This window comes from Mrakia frigida, assembly GCF_051309035.1.
Source record: "Mrakia frigida strain ATCC 22029 unplaced genomic scaffold BDY24scaffold_14, whole genome shotgun sequence".
In the NCBI taxonomy this organism is placed as follows: Eukaryota; Fungi; Basidiomycota; class Tremellomycetes; order Cystofilobasidiales; family Mrakiaceae; genus Mrakia; species Mrakia frigida.
The window spans coordinates 500645-514882 of NW_027481267.1; the positions used below are offsets into that span (position 1 = coordinate 500645).

At 53.9% G+C, this 14238-nt stretch overlaps 3 protein-coding genes across 3 annotated transcripts; 1 reads left to right on the top strand and 2 right to left on the bottom strand.

Moving 5' to 3' along the window:
- Positions 1-1822: 1822 nt before the first annotated feature.
- Positions 1823-3171, top strand: BDY24DRAFT_388364 (uncharacterized protein). Its single transcript, XM_076640349.1, has 6 exons — positions 1823-1918; positions 2025-2156; positions 2234-2494; positions 2599-2850; positions 2897-2900; positions 2967-3171. The coding sequence occupies exons 1-6, from the start codon at positions 1872-1874 to the stop codon at positions 3063-3065; spliced, it is 795 nt and encodes a 264-aa protein (XP_076497018.1). The 5' UTR covers positions 1823-1871; the 3' UTR covers positions 3066-3171.
- A 392-nt stretch (positions 3172-3563) lies between these two features.
- On the bottom strand, positions 3564-8270 carry ADE3 (trifunctional formate-tetrahydrofolate ligase/methenyltetrahydrofolate cyclohydrolase/methylenetetrahydrofolate dehydrogenase ADE3; the record flags this gene model as incomplete). Its single annotated transcript, XM_076638094.1, has 20 exons — positions 3564-3608; positions 3688-3800; positions 3879-3959; positions 4032-4151; positions 4221-4387; positions 4473-4716; positions 4803-4977; positions 5058-5187; positions 5265-5429; positions 5507-5726; positions 5794-5851; positions 5924-6046; positions 6132-6192; positions 6274-6315; positions 6388-6519; positions 6601-6820; positions 6908-7019; positions 7115-7352; positions 7464-7802; positions 8176-8270. The coding sequence occupies 20 exons, from the start codon at positions 8268-8270 to the stop codon at positions 3564-3566; spliced, it is 2880 nt and encodes a 959-aa protein (XP_076497019.1).
- A 1417-nt stretch (positions 8271-9687) lies between these two features.
- On the bottom strand, positions 9688-13817 carry BDY24DRAFT_388372 (sodium:solute symporter family protein). The gene is made up of 22 exons (XM_076640350.1): positions 13671-13817; positions 13476-13534; positions 13300-13358; positions 13152-13179; positions 13025-13059; positions 12733-12877; positions 12498-12656; positions 12395-12425; positions 12313-12323; positions 12133-12226; positions 11979-12050; positions 11835-11894; positions 11684-11713; positions 11375-11609; positions 11211-11291; positions 11048-11123; positions 10899-10958; positions 10714-10824; positions 10552-10639; positions 10154-10485; positions 9982-10077; positions 9688-9908 (listed from the first exon to the last, which is right to left on the bottom strand). Exons 1-22 carry the CDS (start codon positions 13708-13710, stop codon positions 9786-9788), a joined length of 2025 nt encoding a protein of 674 aa, XP_076497020.1. The 5' UTR covers positions 13711-13817; the 3' UTR covers positions 9688-9785.
- Between the last annotated feature and the right edge of the window lie 421 nt (positions 13818-14238).

Below are 14238 nucleotides of genomic sequence, written 5' to 3' on the forward strand. Positions count from 1 at the left end.
TCGGGGAGGGGGCTTCAGCGAAACCCGCCGAGTTTGCGACCAGTCCTTCTTATCGATTTCCGTCATTATTAGAATTCAAAGAGTTAGAAATCGATAATAAGGACTGGTTCGAGTCTGAGCGGGAGAGGGGCTGGCTTCCTTGAATCTCTCCGACCTTGGACTGGGACCAACCGAGCGGAGGGCGGGAGCACCCTTTTCTTCTTTCTCGTTCTCAGGTTTTTGATGCTTCGCCGACACCCACTAGATACTCCTCGCCCCCCTCATCAGGCCCTCACAAGCAAACTTCTGAAAGAGGAACGAAGAGAAGGAAGGTGAAACGCGAAACCCCTTTTGACGCGTCGACGCGTCCAAAACGCGAGGACCCCGCCCATTTTCCTCCCTCCCCCCCCCCTTCACGCTTGAACCGTTCCGACCAAACAAACAAAGTGCTTTGTGTGCGCTTGTTCTCCCTCAGAGTTTACCGGAGCGAAAGCTGGCCATGGCCAAAAGCCAAAGCGTAGATCCTCCCTCGCCCTTTGTCCGGTAAAGTACTGAGTGATGAACTGCTCTCGAATCGATTTCGAGGAGAGAAGCCAAAACGAAAACTCTCTTATGAGAAGAGGTTGGTTCGTCCTTTGTTCGCCAGTCTGGAGGAAATCTTATCCTTGGACGTGTGGAAGTGAAGGCTGGGTGTTTGGGAGGGTTTCGGTGGGAGAGCGGAAGCTATTTTGTGTTTGTTCGAGGGTGAGGAGGGAGGAGGGAGGAGAGGGAGGCGCGACGCGTCCCTTTGATACCCCTTCACAGCGTTGCGGACCCTCAAACGATGTTTCTGAACCTGACTGCGAGTTGATCGTCTCTCCGCCTTCATCATCGCGGTGTACAACAAACCCCATCGTCCAGCTCTCGCAAAAACCGTTCTCTCGACGCGCTTGTTCTCTCCCTCTTCTCTCCCTCTTCTGTTCTCTTGCCTTCCGACCGATCTTCGAAGTACTGTATCTTCGTCTTCCCGACCCGACCTTCCAACCGATAGACTACTTAGACTAGCCGACATCCGAACCCGAACGTGAATGCTCCCCCGTTCCATCCATCGTCCTTTGCGATCTCTCTCTCCGACTCCGAGTGGAGCCAATCAACCTCCGAGCGGCTGCTGCGAGAAGGAGGAGGTGAAAAAGAGCGCAGCATCGATTCATCCGAGTGAAAGGCAGGTGGAGGGGAACGAGCAGCCTGCATGCTAAGGTGTATTGACCCAAGCTGAAGAAGATACGAAACGAAAGAGAGGCGTCTCTTCCAGCAAAGGAAGGTCTCTCGTCCTGAAGCACTCGAGCTGAACGAGGCCCTGGCCGCCTGGTCACCTCCTCTCCTCTCCCTTCTCTCTTTTTATTTTTTCTTCGAGGCGTAGCAGCCCATATGCAAGTCGCCCATATCATGCTGTTTCAAGGTGTGAAAGAGCGGAAAGGCGGACGATTTCCGCTCAAAACTCGCTCTCTTCCTGACTCTCCTTCTTATGTATATTCGGCTCCCCAGAGTCCTACTCCTCTCAAGCAGCTTGGCTCACGGAGGAAGCTGACGGTTGTACAGAGGCTTGAGCAGGCTCAGGTCCAACGGAGCTGAAAGGATGGGAGGAGAGTCGGGTTGGACTCGCTTGTGGGACCGCTTTTGCAGGCTCAGTGTGCCGTTGTTTCTCGATTACATTTATTCTCGATCCTACCATAGTCGAGTATAACATATTTGCGCGTGCTTGGGTGTTCGCTTCTGCCAGAGAGATAGAAAAACGAGAGAATTTGACGCGAAACCGATCCGCGCCTGTCGCGTCAATTTAATAAACTCCTCCTCGTCGTGGTGTCCTTCTTACAACCAAACTTGCAACCCTCTCCACCCCCTCTTCTCTCAACATGAACGCAGCAGATGCACCACTCGTCCCACCTGCTCTCGGTCTCCAGTAAGTCATACATTTCTGGTTTTCAACGGGACTCCAAGCGACTCTCTTTGGGTCGAGCTGGAGCTGACCCTTTTCTCCTCCCTTGCTTCTTTCGCGCTCCTTTCAGTCCTGCTCCCATCCCTCCTGGAAAGAAGGACTGCACGGGATGTAACGGTCTGATGTCTATCAACGATTTCGGTATCTCCCTCGGTGGAAACAGCGTTGGGAAACTCTCAGCCAAGTGCTTTCGACACACAAGGTGAGCTCGCCCTCTTTCCTTCGCTCTTTCCTTCCTTTCGCTCACCCACGCTCTCGTTTGATTCTTTTTTTCTTCAGCTCAGCTTGGAACACCCGCTCGAGGTCCCAGGCCATCCTATCCTGCAGCGATCTCATCGCCAAGATGAAGAGTCACCCCGAAAAGACTCCCGAGGGAAGGGCAGAGGTGCTCGAGGCGCTCGTCCAGTTCCCTCCTCGACCTGCTCAAGGTCGAGAAGGGGTTGTTTTTGGACCGGAGGCCGAGGAGGAACGAAGCTCTATGCTTGATTGGTTAGGAGCTTCGATGAGTGAGGTTTCTTTGAGCCAGGATTATCATTTCACGTCAGTTTGTGCCTCTTTTCTGGCTCGAGGTCGAAGAGACTGTACGAAGCTGACCTCGACGCTCCCGTCCTCCTCCTTTGCCCTCTCTCCCCTCGCTTCTACAGCCTTCAAGCTCGAAAACCTAGCCACACGACCGCCGGACGCCCTCTCTCCTACACCTCCACTTACAAATGCACCCAGTCTATCACTCTCGAGAAGGAGAAGGTCCCTCATCTCGACGTCGACAAGAGGAGAGACTTCAAGCGAATGAAACGCTTCGAGTGCGATGGAACCTTCAGCATAACCGCTACACCATCTACTCCCATTGTAAAGATCTCGTACAACCACCAGTGTAACCACGAGCCCTACTATCTCCGGTGAGGTCCTGCAGGAAATCGTCAAGTACGCTTCCCTTCGGCCCAGCGCGGTGAGCTCGCTTCGTTTCGTTTCCTTTCCTCCTTTCCGCTCCTGACCTGTCCCGACCTCTCTTCAGATCTACGCTCACCACATAGATGAGGAAGAAAGCCGAGTTGAGGGAGGAGAGAGAGACGACGAGGGAGGAGTTGAGAAGAGCAAGAGAAGAGGGAGGTGAGACGCCATCGCTCCTTCGTTCGACTCTCGGCCAAAGGAAACCTTTTCGAGACTCTAGTCTAGTAGCTGATGAAGTCGCAACAACCTAGCATTGAAATACAAAAAAAAAGGGGAAGAAGATACGAACGAACGGCAGCAGAACCGAGACGTCTAGAAAACCCAAGGAAAGAGAGAGGAAAGGAAAGGAGAACAGTAGCAGCAGGACGAACGAGACGAGGTCTAATAACTAGTAGAGAGAGAGAGAAAGGACGGAAGCCCATTTATGACGGTGAGAAGGGGACGAGAAAAGCGATGCAGAGTTGGTGCTCTTGTTGAAGAAGCGTTGGTGTTGATGCGAGGGTGCCGTTGAAGCCTGCGAGAGGAGAGGAGGACACGAAGGTTAGTAATCGGTGAGCGGGGAAAGGAGGAGCGTGAGACGAAAGGGAGACAGACGTACGATGCGAGTGGAAGCAGAGAAAACAGAAGGGAAGAAAAGGCGGACGCGTCGAAACGATCCGATTTAGAAGAGACCCTGAATGTCTCCGTTGTCGTCGAGTCCGATATCCTGGAGAACGATCGAAGAGAGAAAGTCAGTAAAGAGTAAATCTCGGTGAAGAGGCAACGGGCGAGAAGAGAGAACTCACGTAGTAACCGGGTCGAGTCGAGAGACCGGGAAGGGTCTGGACGTCTCCACAGAGAGGGTAGAGGAATCCAGCCCCAGCGGCGAGCTTGACGTTTCGGATGGGGAGGGTGAATCCTGAAGGAGTCGAAGAATGAAAGGAGTTCAGCACGAAGCGTGGATCAAAGCGAGACGAGGAAAGAAAGAACGACGAACCGGTGGGAACTCCCTTTCGAGCGGGCTCGTGAGAGAAGGAGAGAGGAGTCTTGGCCATGCAGATGGGGAGGTTGGAGAATCCTGAGAAGCAAAGCGAAGAGGACGAAGGTCAGTCCGGTGAAGTTATCTCGAGAGAGAAGGACGAAGACTCACCCTGTCGAGTGTAGGTGTCGATCTGGACCTGAGCCTCGGGGCTGATGTCGATACCGTCAGCACCGTACATCTCCTTTGCGATGGTCTCGATCTTCTCAGCGATGGGCTTCTCGACGTCGTCTGCGAGGTGAAGAGAAAACGGAGGTCAGTTTCGGGAACGAGGAAGAAGGAAAGAGCGAAGGAACGAACAGAGGAAGTGGAAGTCGTTCTCCTCCTCGCAAGCCTTGATGACAGCGTTGGCGAGCTCAAGAGCTCCCTCTCCTCCCTTAGCCCAGTGGTTCGAAGGAACGGCCTGGTCGGCTCCAGCAGCGAGAGCGTACTTCTGAACGAGAGCAAGCTCGGCGGGGGTGTCGTTGCTGATGATCGAAAGACGCGTCGAGGAAAAGAGAAGAGGTCAGCGCTCTCGTCGTTGCGAAGGTCGAGAAAGGAGGAAGAACTCACGTGAACTGGTTGATGGCAACGATGACCTTGATACCGTACTTCTTGGCGTTCTCGATGTGCTTGCCCAGGTTGCAGCATCCCTTCTCGAGGGTCTCGAGGTCCTCCTTAAGGTAGGTCTCGGCGAGAGGCTTTCCAGGGGTGACCTCAGGTCCTCCTCCGTGCATCTTGAGAGCTCGGACGGTGGCGACGAGGACGACGGCGTTGGCCTTGAGACCAGAGACTCGGCACTTGATGTTGCAGAACTCTGTTGAAGGAGAGAAGGCGGTTCAGCGACGCGTCGAAGACCTTGCGCAGAAACGATCTCGAAGAGCGGAGAGAAGCTCGACTCACTCTCCATTCCGATGTCGGCTCCGAAACCGGCCTCAGTGATACAGTAACCAACTCGGGAAGCATCGTCTCCCTCCTCAGTTCCAGCGAGCTTGAGGGCGATTCGATCGGCGATGATGGAGGAGTTTCCGTGAGCGATGTTGGCGAAGGGTCCAGCGTGAACGAAGACGGGGGTTCCCTGAGAATTCGAGGAAGGAGGGAAGGTCAGAATCGATCGAGATGACCGAGGAAGAGAGGCGAGCGGGAAGAAGAACGAACCTCGAGCGTCTGCATAAGAGTGGGCTTGATGGCGTCCTTCATGAGGACGGCGAGAGCTCCAGAGCATCCAATGTCGTCGGCAGTGATGGCATCTCCAGCCTTGGAGGTAGCGACGACCATCTTACCGAGTCTGAGGGAAAGAAAGGGGACGAGGATCAGCAAGAGCGAACGACGCGTTTGAACGACGAGGAAGGACGAAGAACGAACCGCTGCTGCATGTCCTTGAGGTCGTTGCTGAGAGCGAGGACGGCCATACATTCACTGGCGACGGAGATATCGAATCCAGAGACTCGGGAGAGTCCCTTCTCGGTAGCAGCCTGTCCGATGGTGACCTTCCTGAGGTATCGATCGTTGACGTCGAGGACTCGGTTCCTATTCGAGCAGAGAACAAGAAGCTCGTCAGTTTGGTGCCTCTCGGGCAAGCAGGGAAAGGAAGAGAGAGAACAAACCAAGTGATGGTCTCGGGATCAACGTCGAGTCGAGCGAACTTGGACTGCTCCTCGGTGGTAAGGTCGTCGGGGTTGGTCTTGGTGATACCGAGCTTCTGAAGTCGCTTGAGCATGACGGGAGCAAAAGTTCGGACTCCCTTCTTGGCGGGGCAGAGTCGAGAGAAGAGGGCCTTGTCGGTCTGGGTAGCCTCGTGGAACATTCGAGCGTCGAGAGCGGCAGCTGGAGAAGAGAACGAGGGCTGGGTCAGTCGAAGTCTCGCACACTCGAGAGCGAGGGGCAGACGAACCGAGCAAGTTGTTGGCGGCGGTAACGGCGTGGATATCTCCAGTCAAGTGAAGGTTGAACTGAGGGAAGACGGAAGCAAGAGGTCAGCTCGAGCTCAGGTTGTCGAACGAAGAAGGGAAGATCAGACTCACCTCAGTCATAGGGATGACCTGCGAGTATCCTCCTCCAGCAGCTCCTCCCTTGATACCGAAAGTAGGTCCCTGGGAAGGCTGTCGAACACAGGCGAAGGCGGCCTTGTTGAGGTGAGCTCCGAGCTGAGGGAGACGAGGACGACAAGAACGCGTCGAAAAGTCAGCACGAACGAACGAACGACAAGAACGTGAGCGAATGAAGACTCACAGCCTGAGCGAGTCCGATGGTGGTGGTGGACTTTCCCTCTCCGAGAGGAGTGGGGGTGATACTGCAGTCGAGAAGGAAGGGACGAAGATCAGCCAGCTGCTTCCTCCTCGAACGCTGAACGAGAGGAGGAAAACAAACTCACCCAGCGACGACGATGTACTTTCCGTCCTTTCGGTGAGAGAGCCTGTTGACGAAGATGGTGGAAGATATTAGCAAGAAAAAGAGCGAGATCGAGGAGATGGAGGTCTGAACGAACCTGTCGAGAACGGAGAGCTCAATCTTGGCCTTGTATCGACCGTAGCTCTCAACCTCATCGGCCTGGAGTCCGATCTCAGCGGCGACGTTGATGATGGGCTTGGGAGTCTGAGCGGTGGCGATAGCGATATCACTGCAGCAAAGACGAAAGAGGGAGAAGATCAGCTTCAGCTCGAAGGAAAGAAGATTCGAGTTCGAGCTCGATAAAACTCACCTGGGGACGTTCTCCAACATGTGAAGGGGGTTGGGGATGACGTGCCTCTCCCTCGAGAGCTCAAAGTGTCGCTTAGCAGACTCGTAGGTGTTCTCCATAAGCTTAGCGACGGTCATGGGTCCGACTCCTCCAGGGACGGGGGTGATGAAGGACGCGACCTTGGAGGCGGAAGCGAAGTCGACGTCTCCAACGAGTCTCTGTCCGGACTTCTTGGTGGCATCTGTGAGAGGCGAGAAGGACAAGAGAGGATGTCAGCTTGAGCTTTGCATTGAAGAAAGGAAGGGAGGGAGGGTCGGGAGGGACGAACCAGCAATGAAGTTGGTTCCGACGTCGATAACGACACACCCGGGCTTGAGCCACTCTCCCTTGACGAAGTGAGCCTTTCCGATAGCAGCAACGACGATGTCGGCGTTCTTGAGCTGTAGGATGAAGGATTCGAAGCAGGCGAGGGAAGGTCAGCTCTTGTCGAGGTGAGGTTCGAGCTCGTGAGCTTGGTGAAAGAAGCAAAACTCACGATCTCCTGAACGTTCTGGGACCTAGAGTGAACCTGGGTGACGGTAGCGTCTCGCTTCCTGAGGAGAGCACAGACGGGGGATCCAACGATGTCGGATCGACCGAGGACGACCGCGTTCTTTCCAGAGATTGAGACTCCAGTGGAGTCGATGAGGTCGATGACTCCAGCGGGAGTGCAGGGAGTGAAGAGAGGGGTGGTGAGACGCGACGAAAGGTGTCCAATGTTGGTAGGGTGGAATCTGAGACGAATAGAAAGGAGAAGAGAGGTCAGCTTCAGCCCTTCCTTCGCGTCCTTCCTTCCCTCCCTTCTCGAGCTCTTCACCAAAGAACAACGAAAGCACTGAACTCACCCATCAACGTCCTTCTCCTCACTAACACTCTCGACGATCCTCCTCTCTCCATCAGAGTCAACTCCCTCTCCGAGAGGAAGTTGGACGAGAATTCCATCGACCTTCTCGTCAACGTTGCAGGCCTTGACCTTGGAGATGATCTCCTCGATGGTGGAATCCTCGGCGAGGTGGATGAGAGTGCACTTCATGCCAGCCTCCTCGGCAGCCTTGAGCTTCATCTTGACGTAGGTGTTCGAATCTGGACGAGCTCCTCGTTGGAAGATAACGAGGTGAGGAGCGAAACGAGGGAATCGAGATTGCATGGTCGAGATGGAGGAGGCGATCTTGGAACGAATGGACCTTAAAAAGTAGAGGAGAAGCCATAGATCAGTTTCTGGTATAGACTGGAGCAGCGAGAAGGGATTTGGGAGGATGTTCTGGCAGCACAAAGGGCGGGAAGAAGCACCGAGGACGAGGAGGTCGTGAAAAGAGGGATCCTCCCTTCCCAGTCGAGACGACTTTTCTCGCCTCCTCTAAACGATACAGCTCTTCTATACAGCCTGGGAGATCCTTCACTCTGCTCCCATCCCCCAGAGAGCTGCTTAGCTGAGCTGAGAACTCGAAAGAAGGCGAGCTTGCCTTCCTTCCCTCCCTCCCTTCTTGAGCTCGACTTTTTTTCGAGCTAGCCCATCCTCCTCCCTCCTCTATCAAAGACCAGACAGATGGTACTCACTTGGCCATCTCAGTTCCATCAATGAGCTTAGCTCCCTGAGCCTCAACTCCCTCCATGGGAGAAGAAGCAGCGTTGTCGACGGCCGAAGAGGACATGGTTCGTTTGGAGAGGGAAGAGGAGGAGGAGAGGAAGAGGGAAGAGCGAAGGAGGGAGGCTTTGGAGGAAGGAGTGGTAGGAGTGGTTCTAGGAGAGAAGGCGAGGGGAGTTGATTGAATGGATATAGATCGGAACCCTGATGTTGTTGATCGTGTCGAAGGACGAAGACGGAGCATGTGGTGAAAGAGAGGGAAACTCGAACGAGAATCGGACAGAAGAGGGGGGGGAGTTGGGATTGCGCGACCCTCTTGCGTCGCACCGACTTTCAGGAGGAGGAGGAGAGCGAGTCGTTTTTGTGAGAAGCTGTACAAAGGGCCTTGCGTTCAAGAAACTGTAGCGAGCTCAGGGGTACGTCCTTGCGAGATGAAAATCTGCTTCCGAAGAGAGTCCAAGAACAGCAAGAAAGTCGCGTCGAAATCCTCTCGGGCTCTCTTTGATGAAGAAGATCTTGACCCTCGCGTTGGGACGGACCTGCCCGGCTGCTCTTTCATCGCACCGAGAAAGTCCTCCAACTGTCAAGGGAGATAAGGTCAGCAGGAGGGAGAGAGACGAGGGAGCAGCGAGGGCGAGAGAAGAGATGAAGTTCTTCAGATCGAGATCAGCACCTCGAAGATCTGTTCAAAGACAGTTTTCCTCGAGATAAGAACTCTTCGCTCGACATGCTCTTCGTTCCCTCTTCCTCTCCCCTCCTCGCCTTCCATCTCGTCGGCTGAGCTCGTCCGAAGAGGTAAAACTGTCGAAACAGCGCGCTGAAGGGCAGATTTTTCCTTCGAGCTCAACCAAGTTAGCTGGCTTCAAACAAGGACATAAGCTCAGCTCGAGATCAACTCTTCTCCTCTTCTCTTCGAGGTGATCTGCCCTTTTCCGTTCTCGACCGTCCGCGCTGCTCTTTTTCCTTCTGCAACTCTTGCATCTCTCAAAGCCAACTGTCGTCAACCTCTTCACAGTACGCATCATGAAGTGAACAAAAGTTTTCGCCGCGTATGAAGAAAGCGTCGAGAGACTTCAAGGAAGGTGAGGTCGAGAAAAGGACGAGCTCAACGGATCGAACGCGCCCTTTTCCGGATCCTCTCGCTTCCTTCAAGAAATTGCGACCTCTCCGAAACTGCACCATGGGGTTTCAAAATCGATCTTAATATCATCCTCGTCAGCTCTCACTGCATTATCTCCTCTCTGGAATTAATCAGGGGAACCGACAGACGACGCGTCGCGCTCTTTCTCCCGTACACCTCTTCTCCCTTTCTTCTGCTTTCTACTGTTCCAACGCCTGGCTGCGTATAGTGGACTCCGTCCTCCGTCTCGGTGCAACCCGAACGATCTGAATAGTTTCGCACAGACGAGCGGAAAGAAGCGGCATCATGAGAATACAACGGCCGGAGTACGTAGCTGTAGACATCGTAGAAGTGAAAACGAAGAGTACCCAAAAAAAAAAAAAGGAGAAGAGGGAGAGACCGTTACTGTAGGTAGAAGAGAGAAAGAGATGGAGAGTTGATAATCTAAGGCCCGAGCGAAGTCTACTCTCGAGCGGGCATGTTCTTCCCGGCTCCCTTGTGGAAGATGTCGAGGTACAATCCCTTGAAGATGTGTGCCAGTCCACTTCGAGATTCGTAGAGAGGGTAGAGGACGACGATGAAGGCCTGAGAGGAAGGGAAGACAAAAACGGTCAGTGAGTGAGCGGAGGGAAGAAGCGGCCGGGGAAAGGGAACTCACAGCGACGAAAGCCCAAACGAGGGCAAGAACGACCCAGAAGGTGAAAGCCTTGACACCAAAGACGACGCTTGATCCAAACAGTGGGAAGGGGATGAGCTACAAAGTGAAGAAAGGGACGAGTTAGTTTCGACGCGTCGGAATTTCGACCGGCTCATCTTTCGCTCGAACTCACGATAATCAAGACCGTGAAGAGACCCAAGGACCAGTAGAGAGCGAACTTGAAGGCAGCGTTGAGTCCGACGAAATCTATCTCGGGCACATCTCTCTCGAACGGCTGATTCTCAGATCCATCCCTCTCGATCGAAGCAGAGATGGGATCCGCCTTCTCGTCGAGAGGGCTCTTCCCTTCGGTTCCAGTGGGAGCGCTGCTGATGGCCTCCTGATCGACGACAGTGGACTCGGGGACGTAGTTGAGGCTTCGAGTGATGTCGAAGTCGAAGTCCTCGGGAGAGATGAGACTCCAAGTGACCGAAACGATGGCTCCGGTTCCGAGAGCGACGAGGTCTGAAGAAGCGAGATGTGTCAGGATCCTTCTCTTCTCACCAAGAGTTCCGGGAAGGTGGTACTCACTACCAGCCAACATAGCGTAGTCCTGGAACAAGGTATCGATGGTGATGACTCCGTCGTTGAGCTTCGCAGCGGTGACGATCCAAGCAACCTGTTTAGAAAGAAAGGAAACGATGGTCAGAACAGGTCGATTCCGCTCCGTCTCTTTCCCCTCTTCTCACTCACCATAGCAAGAACGAGGCCAGACATGGCAGCGATGGTGCATCCCATTCGGTTGGCTTTCTTCCAGGTGAGGGCGATGGCGATGGGAACGACGCAAGATCCGAGAAGAGAACCCTGCGAGGAGAATTGCAACGAGTTCAGTCCGTGAACGATGACGAGGAGCGAGTCGGTAGATGAATTCCACTGACCATGAGCTCGTAAAGGAAACCCATCGAGATCCCGATGTAGTAGAAGGCGGTTCCGGAGATCTGCGAGGAAAAGAAAGAACGAGAAAGAGATCAGCCTCGAGTCCGAGACGCGACGTTCTCTCTCAGGTTGAGAGCCGAGATGTACTCACACCCATGATAAGCGACCACCCAATGACTGCCATGTGCGAAGCTCGGATGAGCTGAGCATCGGTAGCGTTCTTGTTGCTGATAAAGGGAAAAAGCGGGAAGACAAGAAAGTTCAGCGATTGTCCTCTCTCCTCCGAGACGCATTCGGAAATCTGCAAGACTCACATGTAACGCTTATAGATATCATAGGTGAAGATGGACGAGACAGCAACCTGCTCGGCAGAGGTAGCGGAGGTGACGGCGAGGCTGAAGAAGGAAGAGTTTGACGCGTCGAAAGCAAGGTCAGCTTTCTGTTCAAGCATCGGACAATAAGAGGTGAAGGAACTCACAAGAGCAAAAGCAGCATAGCTACAGCTCCTCCCTTTCCAAGCAAAGCCTGGGCGGCAGCGGAAGCAGGAAGACCAGCACCGACTTGGGCAGGAGTGAGATCCAGTCCAAGGGCGACGGCTGCGAGACCCAGGGTAGTAGCGAGGCCGAAGGGGATGGAGAACCATGCGAGTCCACCGAGGAGGAATCCCTTAACGGCAGTCTTGGGGGTCGAGGCGATAGCTCGTTGGTAGTAAGCTGGAAAGAGAGGCGAGGGAAAAGGTCAGTCTCGACGCGATGAGTCAGGAGGCTGTTCGAGCGGCCCAACGCACCCTGATCTCCGTAGACTGTCGAGAAGTTTCCTGATGAGAGCAAGGAAACGAAGAGGGATCGAGGGTCACTACAGACCGAAGGGGAATGGTTTCGACGCGGTCGACCTCTTCCGTCCGACATCATTCCTCACGAACGAAGCAGAACACTCACCGACGATGTTGAGGATACCGAAGATGAGACCTCCCTGAGATCGCATGGTCATGTAGGATCCTGGGAGAACGATGCAGCCTTGAGTCAGTTGAAGATTGCGGGACCACACCGACGCGGAACTGGAAGGAGCGGGAAAGAACACACCCTTAGCGTTCTCAGCAACAGGGTTTGCGGCAGAAGCAGCAGTCAAAAGCTCGTGCATCTTTCGAGGAGATCCTGTGTGATGTAAAAGAGAAAGAGGAGTCAGCGTTCGAGCAGCCCGATCCGAAGAGAGGGAGAGAGAGGAGAAGAGACGAACCGATCGAGTCACTGGTAGCGTAGACGGTGATCATGAAAAGAAGCAAGATTACGAAGAGGATGCTGGTGTGGGTGTAGTCACAGATGAGAGTAGCCTGTGGAAATGAGAGGGAAGAGGTCAGCTCAAGAGGACGCGTCGAAGTCGATCGAGCGATGACGGCAAAAAGAGGGTTCTACGAACCCGCATTCCACCTGCGCAGATTCGAACGAAGCATATCGTCAGTCAGAGAGGCGAGCTTTGGGGTTTGGTAGGGACCACCCACCGAAGAAAACGTAGACCGCGACGGTGAGAGGCTGCAAGCATCGAAAGAAAGGGAAGTCAGCGACGTCCTGAGTCAAAAGGAAACGACTCCTAACGAGACTCACGATCAAGAAGCAAGCAGCAACAGTACTCATCCCAGTCAAATCGGTGACAGTCGCAGATCCTCCAAGAACCAACATCGTCGAAACGATGAAGTTGGTCGACAATCCGAAGAAGAGGAACACGGAGTGCGTGAAGGCTCCCTTCCATCTGCAGCCGATGATCTGAAACGGAAAGGAATAGCACAGAGTCAGTGAAAAAGAGCTCTTCGGACTGAGTGGGCGAAAAAGGGGAGCTCACCTCGAGGAAAGTTCGAGCGTACGGCGCGTTGAGCTTGAGTTTGGCGGCGATTTGAGCGAAGAGGAGGATCTGAACGGTGGCTCCGGAGGCGTACCAAAAGGGACCACTGATTCCGAATTTGTAGGCGACGGCGGAGGATTGGAGGCTGGTGAGTGGTGATGGGGTGGGAGGGGGAGGAGAGAGGCAAGGTCAGCGCGTCGCTTTTCGACCCCGTCTCTCTCTTCTTCCCTCTTCAACTCTGTTCAGCCTGTCTCCCACCACCATCACCGGGAATACATAATAGTTTGCTTACAGAGTAGCAGCCCACGTCCAAGCAGAGACGATTCCCTATTGAAGATCAAGAAGCGTCGTCGAGTCAGTTTTCAGCTCTGTCGCCCAGGATCATCCCCTCCTCTTCCTTTGAAGACAAAGAAACTCACAGTAGCGATAAGTCCAGGCTTGATACTCCTGTATATCACCCGAAACCAGAAGGTCAGCTCGAGAACGAACGAAAGGGAGAAGAAAGAGCATGGCCGTCGGAGGGAGGAAAAGTCGAGCTCAACGAAAAACTCGAAAGCGGAGACAAACCTCGAAGCACTAGCAAACTCATCCGAACTGATAGCGACTCCGCCAGAGTATCGTTTTTGCTAGTTCGTCCAAGAACCAAAACAGAAGCTAAGGTGAGCGAGATGGGCACGGTAAGGAAACGGGAGACAACGCCGACCTGAGCTCGACGAAGCGGGAGGGAAGAAGATGGGACGTACAAGGTAGGTCACAAAGATGATGAAAGCGCTGAAGCAGAGGGACATGCCTACTACGAAGGCTGTTCCATACCGATCAGAGAGCAAAGGAGGGGAGGGAAGGTCAGCTCAGACTCGAGATGGACGAGGGGAAGATAACGACCTCGACCTTGGCCCTCTCTCAAGACAGTACCAAGGTGTAGATCAAAAGGGACGAACCATATCCGACTCCTTGACTGAGAATAGCTTCTCCTGGCATTGTTTGCTAAAAGAAAGAGCCGAAAGTGGGAGGAGAGGAGAGGGAAAGCGGGGAGGGGAGAGGAGGGAAGAGGGTGGTTGTTCGAGTCAACACTGCTACGACGGAGCTGAGAGAGAGCGAGAGAGAGCGAAACTTCATTCGTGATAGATAAGTTCGTGCTTGGAATAAAAAAGGGATTGCAAAGAGGATAACATCGGTTCCGTTTGGGGAGAGATAAGGGGTTGAGTCTAATTGGGTCCGACGCGACGAGGAGGAGATGGCTAGCGTGTTTCGACGGGCGGAGGGCGAGGGAGAGTCAAGGTTGACTTTCGAGGTTCTATGGATCGAGAGATAGAGTAGACGGGTGAGGTGAAGGATTGCTGGGAAAGAGGGAGAGGAGATGGCGAGCAAAGAAAGAAACGGGAGGGAAGTGAGGTTGGTTCAGCCGAACACTGGGAGGGACGAGGAGGCGATCGCAGAGAGAGCTCGCGTGGGGACGATATTTCTGCTTCCAGAGAGTCCACAGACGACTTGTGAGGGCACAGGGAG

What these genes read in the sequence shown, in the direction of transcription:
- BDY24DRAFT_388364 (XM_076640349.1), top strand. Translation starts at nt 1,872, where the DNA reads ATGAACGCAGCAGATGCACCACTCGTCCCACCTGCTCTCGGTCTCCA. An exon ending in AAGTGCTTTCGACACACAAG is followed by an intron (nt 2,157 to 2,233) that starts GTGAGCTCGCCC and finishes TTTTTTCTTCAG; the next exon opens with CTCAGCTTGGAACACCCGCT. An exon ending in AGCCAGGATTATCATTTCAC is followed by an intron (nt 2,495 to 2,598) that starts GTCAGTTTGTGC and finishes TCGCTTCTACAG; the next exon opens with CCTTCAAGCTCGAAAACCTA.
- BDY24DRAFT_388372 (XM_076640350.1), bottom strand. Translation starts at nt 13,710, where the DNA reads ATGCCAGGAGAAGCTATTCTCAGTCAAGGAGTCGGATATG. An exon ending in TTGCTGCTTGCTTCTTGATC is followed by an intron (nt 12,426 to 12,497) that starts GTGAGTCTCGTT and finishes CGATGCTTGCAG; the next exon opens with CCTCTCACCGTCGCGGTCTA. An exon ending in GCTATGCTGCTTTTGCTCTT is followed by an intron (nt 11,292 to 11,374) that starts GTGAGTTCCTTC and finishes TTCCTTCTTCAG; the next exon opens with CCTCGCCGTCACCTCCGCTA.